The following is a 14160-nucleotide window of genomic DNA, read 5'->3' as shown; positions in this document are numbered from 1 at the left end:
TAATGTACTGTTACAAAGTCACATTATATATTTTATCCCAGCATTATGTGATCTTTTCCTTATAATTTACTGTTATAAGTTAATATAATTAGAAGGCACTCATGGGATTTATAGGCTTTATTCCATATTGAAGAATATGTGATCCTGTCCTGATCATTTCCAGTTATGAGGTCACTGGATGCTGGCTTTGATCAGCCAAGTGAAAGTTATTCTATGAAAGCAGAAGTTAATAAATAACCCTCTACTTGTTTATAATATATATGAAACTGTATTTTTTCATAGTCTATGGGAAGTCTAAGGCTCTCCAAAATTTGTGGTGATATCCATGGCTTCATGACATTGTAAGAGATATCCAGAACAATGCTCACTATCTTGACATAAATTATTCCTCGAAATCCATTTTGTATGTCTATAAAATTGCAGTGTATGGTTTTTGTGCTTGGAAAACCAAATTAATTTTGAATAGATGTGTTAAGCAGTTATCCGTACATGCTTTTAAGATAAAGATACAGTGATGCATAAATGTCTTACAGTCTCCAAGACCAATAACAGTAATGTGACTGAATCTTTCAAACTTTATTGTGCAGATGTCTCACAGGACAAAATACAATAGTTTAATGGTTATTTCAACTCCATTCATCTTGCGATTTATGACCAGTGCTTTAAAAGTAAATGGACCATTTTCTATTTTGAAGCTCTCACAGGCACATTTTTTTTAAACATGGCAGTGTATATTGACCCTTGTAATCTGCAGTTAAGATTTAATTAGCTATAAAATTAAAATCAAGTACTGTGTGAAGCTGTCCTGATCATTTACATTTGTGAGGTCACTGGACATTATATATATAAACCTGATAATCTGCAGTTGCAATGTCACTATATACTGTATATAATCCCAGCATGAGTGATACTCATACTTGCCAAATATCCCTGAATGTCAGGGAGACTCCCTGAAATAAGGGTGATCTCCCTCACTCCCTGAAGAGTCTGGCATTCTCCCTGATGCAGAGCCAGTACAAGACGTGGTTTGGCTTCGCCATCTGTGGCATGACGACACAGTTCAGAAATTGTGTCCTATGTCCATGTATTGATGCCTATGGAGGTGGCCATTTTCATGGAGACCAAGATTTAATCAAAGACTGACAGGTAAGACAACATGACTTCAGTAATGAAGACAAAAATGTAAGAGACACTTCAGTCTCTAGAGAGTCATTAGCTGCTTTTCTTTAAGCATAGTTGCCTAGTCTCCCGGAATGTCTCGGAGACTCCCGTATTTCTGGGAGAACCATCAGGCTCCCGGGAGAGCAGGGCAACCTCCCAGTTCTCGCCCCCGCAATAAATAAGTGGTGGGGGCGGGACTTAATGGAGGAAATATTGTGTCACCTTAGCCCCGTCCCCTGCTGTAATTGGCCAAAATTGTGACAATCATTTAGGGGGCAGGGCCAAAATGATGCAATTTGTCAAGCCCCGCCCCCGCACGCCCACCTCCCCCGGGATCTCCCTGAAGCCAATGGGGAAAAGTTGGCAAGTATGATGATACTGCCCTGATTATCTGTAGTCAGGAGATCAGTCTTTTTAGGCAGAATACCTGTTCTCTCCCATCTCTATTCACGAGTCTGTGGTTTTACAGCACAGTAGTAGATTCAGTGTAATTAAACATCAGCAACCACATTATGAGTACACAATACTTATGAGTTGTGCAATGACCACAGTGTAGTGTTTAGAAGCCCTACTTGGTCTCTTATCACAGTGGAAAAAGAAGCTCATGTTACATTGAAAGCCCATTTCTCCTTAACAGAAAACAAAGCTTCTCAGACTGTGTACAATTCAGATGTCTCACATATTTCATGTCCCAGATGCAAGATAGTATTAACCCTTTAGTGACAGAAACCAGTGAGTAGCACTTAAAGTTTGGCAGAACATCCTGTTTCTTGAAGAGGACATTTAATATTTAGAGCATTCCTAGTATAAGTAAGACGTTAGATATTAAGGGTCGTTTACTAAGTAAAAATATCATGTTGTTTGGTTCATATTACTGCCTTTACTATGTTGCATTATATTTTATGCTTCTATGCATGGATTTGCATTGCAAAATGGTCAGAATAAATAGCAATGCTCGTTGGGGCTTGACCAAGGAGGTTGGATAACTTCTACATATCATTTGCAGTTTGGAGATCACAGTGCTTGATAAGAGACGCTGTACTATGTTATTGTTTTCCTTTGTGAATAAAGCCCATTATGAGTGTAAAGCACCATATACTCACAGCCTCTGTATTAATACATACCCATCAATACTCTACACAAATAGAACTTAGTGAGCTGAATGCAATATGGATGTATGGATTTCATTTAATATAATGGTGTGCTTGACAATTTCCTAGCATCAGGGTGACAGTCACGTCACTAGTCTACTGTTGGGGGACCCTGTCCCTTCCATAATGCTCAATATGTGACTTCTTGTTTGTCTCCATTACCTTTGTCAAATCATAACACTGACTCTGTCACATACAGTCCCAAGAGTGGACAGGTACCTGCTTCCCACTAGATCAGCATAGTCATCTCCTGAAATACTATGTGCTTCTGTGAACATTCATATGATATGACCTGCTGCTCTGTCCGTGCCAACTTCCAATCAAGAAGCATCCGAAGGGTTGAGAACTAAATAATGACTTTTAAAACGGCGACACAACTTACCCCGACACGATGATGCAGAAGGTCTCATTGGCAACTTTCTAATTTTCACTACAGCTTCAAAAAGTAACCTTTAACAATTTAGACCGATTAATATCCTGACACACATAGTATGACGTCAGTTTGACTGCCGACATTATTATCGGTGATGTTAAAGAGGAAATGCAAATAGACACTGGCTCTACGATGTACAAGGCTTAGTAAAAAGCATTGTAGAGGCGCCTACTTGCATTGCACACTTAACACCACCAATAATAGTGTTAGCAGTCAAACTGACATCATTCTATGTTGACCTGGATATTAATCAGTCTAATTTGTTAAAGGTCTCTTTTTGAAGCACTCATGAATATGAGAAAGTCGCCAATGTAGAAACAGGCATGGAGGGATGCCTGAGCAGCACTTGGCTCAAGGTGCTAGAACTACATCCCTGTATTCACACAATGCCACTTCATCATCAGCTATTTATCTAGTGCTACTAATTCTGCAGCGCTGTACAGAGAACTCACTCACATCAGTCCCTGCCCCACTGGAGCGTACAGTCAAAATTCCCTAACATACACACACACACAGAGAGACTAGTGTCAATTTGATAGCTGCCTATTAACCTACCAGTATGTTTTTGGAGTGTGGGAGGAAACCGGAGCACCCGGAGGAAACCCACGCACAAATGGGGAGAACATACAAACTCCACACAGATAAGGCCATGGTTGGGAATTGAACTCATGACACAAGTGCTGTAATGCAGAAGAGCTAACCACTAAGCCGCCGTGCTGACCTTCAGCATCATATCGAGGTAAGTGGTATCAGCTTTTTGTAAGTCGTTAAAATGACTTCCACCGCACACGAACTGTGCAGAAGATGAAGAGGAGATGAAAAAGATCTTTTAAAATACACCAGATATAAGCTCACATGTGAGGGAGAATATTACTTGCTGACTGTATAATGGCCGTAAATTGAATTCACTCAAAGTAAAGAAGAAGAATGGAATTAGAATTAACAATTGCAGTCCTCTATGTCTGTAAACAGGCATTTGGCTTTTGTATTGTAAATGTGCTAATGATCATGTTGAACAGACCTAAGTAGACTAGAAATCTTGCAAATGAAATCTATTTAGTTAAGCAATAAAGGCTGTCACTTGAACTTTACTTTTTCCTTTTTGTATTTAAACAATCCATCAATGGCTATATAAATAAAGTCGTCTGTCTTGTAGCTCCTAATAGACTGTTCTCCTGTATGTGATGCATTATGACATATATACACTGCTGGTTTATGGGACTAAGGAGTATGCAAATTAAACATCTGGGAGTTGGAAGTACCTGTCACAAAAATGCAAATTGATGTGGCCGGCTAGCTGAGGGCAATGGGACATGTGATTTACAGGATGGGGAGGGTGATGGGTGCTGTGTCCCAAAAATGGAGATGGTTAATTTATTGAGTTGCTGCATTGCAGAAAAATGAGGCTGGCAATATCTTCTGTTCCTTTCTACACTTATAGCAAATAAAAAAAAAACTATTTTCCAGATTGTAATGTACCATAAAAAATCTATTTTGCCAACCATCACTCTTCATAACATTTAGCAGAAAAAGTGGTGGATGAATGGCTATTTCTCATGAGCAGAACGTCAAAGAATGTGCAATTTGCTATGCTATAATTATTATTATTTGTTTATAAAATGCCAACATGTTGCACAGTGCTGATTTTTTATGTTCTAATGAGAGTAGCTTGTTTGGTTGATAATGTCTTTCCAGGGAGAAATAAAGTGCCTTTTCAAAATAAATATGAAGGAAGACAGAGCTGATGGCAGCATGAGAGCAGCGGACTCTAGAATAGGATGTGATAACCCGCAGGTCATTAAGCTGATAACACTTAGCACATAAAAGGGTTCATATTGCATCCTGCCACCATGCTTGGCATTACTTGACCCCACTGGTATAAGACTTTAAGCTCAAAAGGACAATATACTTTCACCTTTAAATTGTAAAGCATGCGGCACTATATAATATTAATAATACGCATTAATGACAATTCTTTATCCAATTATATAAATGTTCATATAGAAATCTTACCTGTATGGTTCCTTATGGGATAGGTATAGCTTCTACTCAATTAACTACTATTCTCTCTAAGCTGAGCAATCAGAAAATTATAGCGTTCTAAAAAAATGAAGGCATTGTACAGGGTTGTATTGAACAGCAGATTCTCAGTGCAGCTCTTCAGGTTAGGACTGTCAATGTTTCTCTATTTTTTAATGCTTTCTATATAGCGGACTGATAATCAGGGTCTCTGTTACTGAGATACATGCTAATCACGATTGAGTTACTAATTCTCATTAAATTTCATATCAATAAATCCTAGAGGGAGAATGTTTGGGTCCATTACTAAGTGTCTTTTGCAGAAAAATAATTTGAACAAAGTTAATTGTAATGTGAAATGGTCTCAAAACAAGACAAAGCAACAGAATATCCCTTCACATCACACTTCTTAAATGATACTTTGTATCATCGGCGAGAATTACCTTCAGGAACTTGGTGTCCTGCTTCTAAGTCAAGTTTTCTGAAAGCTGGATACTTCTGAGTAAGCTGTGTAAAATGTCACGCCTATGACGTAACAACAACACTTGTTCCAGGGCGTGGGTCAGTGATTAATAAACGTCATAGGACAGTTGCTAAATGTGGTGCAGAAGGAAACAAAACTCTAACTAGAACAATTTTGCTCCAAAGCTACTTGACTAATTTACTCTACCTGTTGCTGATGTATATCTCCCATGGTGCATCATAGGGTATGCAGTTCAGCAATAGCAGAGCTTCAGAAAATTGTATCTTCGTTTTACTGTGCCTGGCAAGTTACTTTGTTTTACACCTGTTAAAGGTCTCTGCTTTGTCTGCAGGGATTAAGTTAAAGAATCTAACGGAAACAACTTTCTAAAGGCATTTGTGGTGGAAATAGGAGTTATCTTTGTCAGTGTTCCTTCAAAAAATTAAAGCGAATAAAGCTGGTCAAACACAAGAATATAAGAGACCATTAGAGTTTGGAAATGTTGACACATTTCCAGTTCCAGGTAGCAAATTAATAAACATTTACCAAAGCTGACAGATATTCAGCATCAACACCACTTTAAACCACAACATTTACATTTAAAAGAGGAACTTCAAACATGTGAAAGAGGCTGCACTGAGATGAAAAAAACATTAAAACAGCATGTACTTATTGAAGATATGCACTGAAGATATTCATATCGACTTGTGACATAACCAGTGTCTGGATCAGGACTTCAACATCTAGGACGTGGTGCTATGTCATTGGTGACCAGGGGCAACCATATCCCTATTATATATGAAGGTAGAATGTCATTGTGACCCATATGTCTGACTCTTAATTATCACCTATTTCTAAGTGATGTCATGGTTGCTATATGACAAAGACAATGTAATGTCCCATCAATAACATGTCATGTATTGTTTTCAGCTGTTTTTCAGTTCCCCCCCACAACAGTCCAAAGTTTCTTGCACTGTATATCTGAAAACACAAGCAATGAGTATGTTCTGAAAGTGCTGTGATAAATTGGTCCATTTAGCGAAAAGAGGTTTTCACTGGTCTTTCTGAAGTCTTCTTCTTAGGTCCTCAAGAGTTGTTGCTGTTTCCAGGGCACTGCGTCAGTACAAAACTCTCTGTACACTGTTGGCTACTGGTTGACATGGACCTTCCAGATATCCTTTGGAAACGATTTCTGAAATAGCCACTGTTACTCCAGGACCTCTGCCTATTCCTCAGGTATTCCTTGTAGTTCTTGGTGAGCAGAGTATACAGGAAGGGATTAATGCAGCTGTTGCTATAGGTCAGGCATGTGGTTATGTAGTTAATGTTCCTGTTGGCTTTTGGGGAAATAGGCAGAGATTCGTAGTATTGGATGAGTAGCTGCCAAATCCAGAAGGGGAGGAAGCAGGCCCAAAAAACCAGGACAATTGTGAAAATTAGATATAGTACCTTCTGATTAGGCAACCTCTTAGTCTGCTTGAAGGAGGCAGTTTGAGACACCCAATATGTCCTAGCCAGTCTTATGTACAGGTAGCCTATAATGAGCCCAGGGCCTACTATGCTTGTGCAGAAAAGCACTGTTAAATAAATTTTGTAGGACATCCTACTCCATATGGGCAGACAGATGCTCTTGTTATCCTTGTGCACCAGTTTAATCATGATCAGCATGGGCAATGTTATTAGCAATGATACCAACCAGACAATAATAGCAATGCATTTTCTGTAGCTTTTAGATCTCTTCACTGTGTCTAAAGGCTTCAGTACAGCAAAGTAGCGCTCTGTACTCATGATAGTGAGGGTAAAAATACTGGCATGCATTGTCAAGAAGTCCAAACTGAAAAGAATGCGGCAGCCAATGTCTCCGAAGTACCACTCCTGGATAAAGTAAGTGCCCACAATAAATGGGATGGTGAGCAGATAGAGGAGATCAGCCAAGGCCAAGTTGATGATGTAAATGTACATGGAAGCTGCAGAGCGCATGGACTGGCACATCACCACCAAAGTATAGACATTCCCTGCTACTCCTATTACACACATAAGGGATAAAATCACCCCTATGGTAAAAGTGGCTATCATGTCCTCCATGGAACCTGAGGAAGGTGGCATATCCCATGTAGTATTAATGGGACTGGTGAGGTTGTTCTTCATAGTCATGTCTGTGGTCATGGGTAACCTTCCATGAGGCTCTTCATGGAAAGACATATCGTTGTCTCAAGGCTGCTTGTTTATTTTCTGGACATTGGCTGGAGACCATTAAGGCCCTTCAATGAATGCTCCTCCAACAGTTTCCTATAAGTAATTATCAAAAGAATCTGGTTAATGCTAGCTTAGTAAAAAAAAAATAACATTTGTTGTAATGAAAGCCGGACTAGTAAGATCGACTGTTATACTCTTAGTAAGGCTACAGTCCAAAATAAAAAAATATATTCCTGCTGCACTCTCTTTTAACAACAGCACAGTCAAACTGTGGAAATGAATCCACTGTATTTTTAATAAATGCTTTCAAATGAATGTGATGGCAGAGTGAAACCGACTATTGTGTTAACTGCTGGTACATCAGCTTACTATCGGATGAAAACTGTTATGTGGGGAAAAAATAGGACCCCCCTCAAGTCCTCCTAATAGAAATCTACTAAATGTGACTGGATTCCATGGGTGAGACTGATATTCATGAACTTAGGCTACTTTCTGAGTGAGACTGTCTTTAGGTTAGATAGACTGCTTTACAATTAATGGGATGAATACGACTGCTCTGCAGTGAACTAGACTGCTGCAAGAGTCTAACCTCTGATTAATTAGACTATCTCCATTTAGATAAGACTGCCCACCAATAAACGATACTTCCATTCAGTTTACACATCTCTGAATCTGTATGGTAATGTCAGGCATTGAATGGGACAGCTTTGCAGTGGGTAATGCTGTCTTGCATTAAGTGACACACAGTCTTGCATTAATATACAATGACCAGGGTGTAAGAACATAATTAGACTGCTTTGCATGAAATAACAATGTACTGCATTTAGGGAAACAGAGAGCTACAGTAGTAACTGACACAGTATTAGGCTTCACACATCAAAAATGACCTTGTTAAGGCAGCTTATTTTCTGTGTGAGACTGTGTTTGTATTTTCTTAGTTAAATTGTGCTTTACTGAAGGAGACTGTGCTGGACTTGGTGAGACTGCAATGCATTTAGTTTGATTGCCCTGTATTGAGACATCCTAACATCCTGTGAGACTATGTTACCACTGTCAAAATGATCTGCATTTGATAAGACTGCATGCATATCTGCAAAGATACATTGTCCAGACATCCCTGGGGTCAAACACAAAGCAGGTGACCCTTCTTACAAATTACACAAATCTGAACATAAAGTCAAAAATTACACCACTTAATTCTTATTATGAGCTACATAAAAAAAAAACATTACACAATTTCTGCACACTTAATGCTTCACTGTTATTAGCATAACCAATGTGCCTGTTCAGGCTGTATTATTTCCAATTAAATCAGAAGACATGACCTCTGCAAAGATTCGCTGAATAACCCTACTGCACCTCTCTGCTGCCTCACACAAACGCAGTAATGAGAATGAATGAATGGATTAAGAACCCTTAAATTGCTATCACAGGAGCCTGGGACTAGGGATTTAACCCTTGCAGTGGATAAAAAGACTGTGCAACTCTTCTTTTGTCATCAAAGGGGTTAATGAACTAAAGTTAATCTGAGTGTGATCCCTAAGCAATTTATCACTCCAAATCCATCTATCCCTTCTTATTTTAATAATTACCTCTCTCCTGTGAGGTGACACAGCAGGAGGAGCAACTTGTCACATCTCTCCAGGTTCTTCTGCGCTGGTAGAAGCTGAGGATGGCTGTTAGGAGCATGTTTAAAGCGTGTGCCTCTCCAATCCCTTGTATTGCTGTCTGGATGATACCTAGTGATGTCAGCGGAGCATCTGGAAAGTCAGACTCCTCCTTTGGAATTGGAAGCTTCTGTTGACCAGTCTCGCCTGGAAACCACTTGTGAGGCAGTCAGATGTAAAGTGATATATTTTCAGTGGGTTCTTTTATTAATAAACCTTGTTGATCACCTCCCACTTCCCTCCACCTTGTTTCAGGAACAGCCCAACCAAAAAGCACAGACAGAGCAGACAGTCTAGGGTTAATTCTTCCTGTAAATCTCCCTCTCTGCTAAAGACATTTTGATTGTTTGGATATTCTTTGCCCCGCTGCTTCCAGATGAGGTTCTTCAGCCGTCCGCTTAGCATATTGTCATTTCTAACTGTAATAACACATTTTCCTTCTGTCTTTTACCGTTTCATGGACATGAAGAATTGAGCTGGTATGTCGATGAATCACACTCCCATGTCTAAGGTTTAGGATCTATATATACAACCATGAAATGAAGAAGGAATTGACAGCTGATTCTTTACCGTTCCTCACTCACCCCCACTTCTAGGTGTCTTTTGTTACAAGCAAATCTGCTCTATTGTGTTAGCATGAACTGTCAGTCTCTTGGTATGTACTTAAGAAAAGATACACCCACTTTTCTAACGTTAGTCATTTAGAAAGTAAACAACATTAGAATGTGTAAAGGATGCAAAATCTGCACAACACACTTATTCTACAAGATCACTTTAAATTATAAAGTTGCCTCCACTTGCGCTAAAAACATACATTTAAAATATAACTTTTTTCTTGCAGTTTGTTTCCAGCAGCTCAGCTTGAAATAAATCTCATGCTCTTACTACTTTTATTGCAAAATTTTTCTATTGTCACGCACAATAAGGACATATAGTTTCCAAAACCCGCTTTCTATTTACGTTGCTGTAAGAAAGAGTAGGAGCATTGTGTACCTGTCAATCCGACTCCTTTCCACATTGGTCTGATTTTGATTTTCCAGTTAAAAAAATTGGGCTGAATTGAAGTAGTTAATTGATAACTCCAGTTAGTTAATTCAGCCCAGATCCTTGCAGTTGGAGAACAAGTGGAAAAAGCAGAATCTGGCTATTATTACACTGTGAAGTGTTGTCAGATTGATGGGTATGATGTTGCAGCAACATTGTAATAAGCCATTCTTATTATGAGTGAACATGGTACATGTTGAGCACATAACTGCCTATGAGAGTTGTTTTCCCAGGAAAATGACAAATTGGAGCAAAATAATGAGGTGAGGTAGCAACGGTGGGGTAAGGAGTCAGACGCTCTTCAGGAATTGTTTGGATATAAAACATGGGATAACGTGTGACACTATATGCATGCAAATGACCCTAATATAGTAATATGCTTACCCAAATGAAAATCAAGATCAGCAATGTATATATTTATTATCTTAAAGGGAATTTTCACTTTAAATACACTGTGCTCAACCCCCCTCCCTTCCCAAGAATAGTAGGTTTGCAGTATTTGGTAGGGTCTCTGCTATCACATGTACCCGAGACCTTTGGCTCATCTCTATAGCAGATGGTGGTAAATTTATCAAGCTGCAGGTTTGAAAAAGGGGAGATGTTTCCAATAGTAACCAATCAGATTATAGTTATCATTTATATAGTACATTCTACAAAATATCAGCTAGAATCTGATTTGGTTGCTATAGGCAACATCTCTTCTTTTTCTAACCCGCAAGAATTACTCCTGCATGTCCTACACATGTTTCAATTTTTGATGGCAGTTCTAATGTTCTGTGGCCAAAAGGTGAAGGGACTTACAGATTTGAATTGTTCTACGTGAAAAACGTGTATGGGTGGGGGATCAGGATCGTATTTAGTTGTTGTCCAGCTATTGTCCCGGATTTTTATGATTTTGTAGTCTTTTTTCACACCCATCTCTCTTTGTGATCAAAGCGGATTTTGGTTGCAATTAGAGATGAGCGCACTCGGATTTCTGAAATCCGAGCCCACCCGAACGTTGCGGATCCGAGCCGGATCCGAGACATATCCGGGTATTCCCGCCAAATGCAAAACTGAAAGCGAGGCTCTGAGTCATAATCCCGCTGTCGGATCTCGCGATACTCGGATCCTATAAATTCCCCTCTAGTCGCCGCCATCTTCACTCGGGCATTGATCAGGGTAGAGGGAGGGTGTGTTAGGTGGTCCTCTGTCCTGCTATATCTCGTGCTGTTCAGTTCTGTGCTGTGCTGTGCTGTGCTCTGTGTTCTGCTCAGTCCAGTGGTGCTGTGTCCTGTGCTCTGTCCTTCTGAGTTCAGTGGTGCTGCTGGGTCCTGTGCTGTGTCCTGTTCAGTCCAGTGGTGCTGTGTCCTGTGCTCTGTCCTTCTGAGTTCAGTGGTGCTGCTGGGTCCTGTGCTGTGTCCTGTTCAGTCCAGTGGTGCTGTGTCCTGTGCTCTGTCCTTCTAAGGGCATTGTTATTTCCCCATTATTCCCAAATTATAAAAAATTTCAAAAAAAGTTATAAAAAAAAAAAAAAAAAAAAGTAATTATAAAAGAAAAAAAAATATCCCAAAACAATCCTGCAGTATAAGTCTATTGGTACTGCTATATTACAAAGTTCACTCATTCTGCAGTATAAGTCTAGTGGTACTGCTATATTAAAAAGTTCACTCATTCTGCAGTATAAGTCTAGTGGTACTGCAATATTACAAAGTTCACTCATTCTGCAGTATAAGTCCATTGGTACTGCTATATTACAAAGTTCACTGATTCAGCAGTATAAGTCCAGTGGTACTGCTATATTACAAAGTTCACTCATTCTGCAGTATAAGTCCATTGGTACTGCAATGTTACAAAGTTCACTCATTCTGCAGTATAAGTCCAGTGGTACTGCAATATTACAAAGTTCACTCATTCTGCAGTATAAGTCCAGTGGTACTGCAATATTACAAAGTTCACTGATTCAGCAGTATAAGTCCAGTGGTACTGCAATATTACAAAGTTCACTCATTCTGCAGTATAAGTCCAGTGGTACTGCAATATTACAAAGTTCACTCATTCTGCAGTATAAGTCCAGTGGTACTGCAATATTACAAAGTTCACTGATTCAGCAGTATAAGTCCAGTGGTACTGCAATATTACAAAGTTCACTCATTCTGCAGTATAAGTCCAGTGGTACTGCAATATTACAAAGTTTACTCATTCTGCAGTATAAGTCCATTGGTACTGCTTTATTACAAAGTTCACTGATTCAGCAGTATAAGTCTAGTGGTACTGCTATATTACAAAGTTCACTGATTCTGCAGTATAAGTCCATTGGTACTGCTATATTATAAAGTTCACTGATTCAGCAGTTTAAGTCCAGTGGTACTGCTATGTTACTGGCAGGAAAAAAAGGCAGTTTGGAAGCCCCAGTACAAACTGGCTCTATTTTACCTGAGTTGACCCCCCTCCGGTGTGTACTCGGAAAAAGTTTTTAGTGTAGCGGGGAACCTGGTCAGTGAGCGGCGAAGGAGGTTGCTTCCTCAGAACGTTGAAAAAATGATGTTCATAAAAATGAATTATCAATTCCTCAATCAAGTACAGCACTGCCCTCCAGATAGTACAGAGGGACCTGTGGTTGTGGAGTCCAGCGGGGACGAATTGATAATGTGTGAGGAGGAGGAAGTACACACTGTAGGGGGAGAGGAATCAGAGGTTGAGGATGAGGACGACATCTTGCCTCAGTAGAGCCTGTTTAGTTTGTACAGGGAGAGATGAATAGCTTTTTTGGTGTGGGGGCCCAAACAAACCAATCATTTCAGCCACAGTTGTTTGGTAGGCCCTGTCGCTGAAATGATTGGTTTGTTAAAGTGTGCATGTCCTATTTCAACAACATAAGGGTGGATGGGAGGGCCCAAGGACAATTCCATCTTGCAACTCTTTTTTTGCCATTATGTGACCATTCAACAGTCGTTTGCTATGAGCACAAAGTAAAACAAAATTAAAACAAATTCAACAAATTAAACCAAAAGTAAAATGCCCTGTCATAATCAAAAACAAGAGGTATTGACGTGCTTGAACTACTGTAGTGTTTATTACTTATAAACACTACACTTGAAAGCTTGAGCCTTTAAATGAAAAAGTCCCTCTTCATTGCACAATTATTTGCAACAGGGACAATTTTTTGGTTAACAAAGTCAACAAATAACACTTCGACGCTGTCTGTCTTTCACATACTTGATGGGATCTCAATGATGAATGCTCTGTACCATGGTCGTCTAAAACAAGAGTTATTGACGTGCTATAATTACTGCAGTTTTTATAAATTATAAACACTACACTTTAAAGTTGGAGGAGGTATTGTGGCCCTGTTACCAAATTGGGTACCGGGGCCACTCCACTATGCAGTCCAGATAGAGGCGTATCAGATATTAAACAACGTTGACTGTTGCTGCCAAATCATAAATTAATGAAAATGACCTGTCATCGTCAAAAACAAGAGGTATATTGACACGCTCGAACTACACCCTGTATATGCTGCAGAGGATGTAGGAGCAGGCAGCTGTGCAGTGGAATTCAGACCATTTGAAGGCGGAGGTATTGTGGCCCCGGTACCAAATTGTGTACCGGGACCACTGCACTATGCAGTCCAGAAAGCTACCTCGGTGAAACGTTTTGGACTAAAAACAATATTGTGAGGTATGAGGTGTTCAGAATAGACTGGGAATTAGTGGAAATGATTGTTATTGAATGTTATTGAGGGTAATAATAGCGTAGGAGTGAAAATAAACAAAAAAAAACTTGATTTTAACACTTTTTATGTTTTTTTTCAAAATAAATCCGAATCCAAAACCTTAAATCCGAACCAAAACCTTTCGTCAGGTGTTTTGCGAAACAAATCCGAACCCAAAACCTCAAGCAAATCCGAATCCAAAACACAAAACACGAGACACCAAAAGTGGCCGGTGCACATCCCTAGTTGCAATTTCCAGCTTGCTAAAATAGTTTCATTATAAAAGTTTTTGTAAAAGCTTCTTGTTTGCGCTTGCTGACATTTGTTTGACT

At 39.4% G+C, this 14160-nt stretch overlaps 1 protein-coding gene across 1 annotated transcript; it reads right to left on the bottom strand.

Moving 5' to 3' along the window:
- Positions 1-557: 557 nt before the first annotated feature.
- On the bottom strand, positions 558-9670 carry LOC142161371 (urotensin-2 receptor-like). The gene is made up of 2 exons (XM_075216925.1): positions 9016-9670; positions 558-7516 (listed from the first exon to the last, which is right to left on the bottom strand). The coding sequence occupies exon 2, from the start codon at positions 7427-7429 to the stop codon at positions 6314-6316; it is 1116 nt and encodes a 371-aa protein (XP_075073026.1). The 5' UTR covers positions 7430-7516; positions 9016-9670; the 3' UTR covers positions 558-6313.
- Positions 9671-14160: the final 4490 nt, after the last annotated feature.

Source organism: Mixophyes fleayi, chromosome 6 (genome assembly GCF_038048845.1).
Source record: "Mixophyes fleayi isolate aMixFle1 chromosome 6, aMixFle1.hap1, whole genome shotgun sequence".
Taxonomy (NCBI): domain Eukaryota; kingdom Metazoa; phylum Chordata; class Amphibia; order Anura; family Limnodynastidae; genus Mixophyes; species Mixophyes fleayi.
Note: the sequence above shows the minus strand (reverse complement) of the source record. Positions and strands in the feature narration are given on the sequence as shown.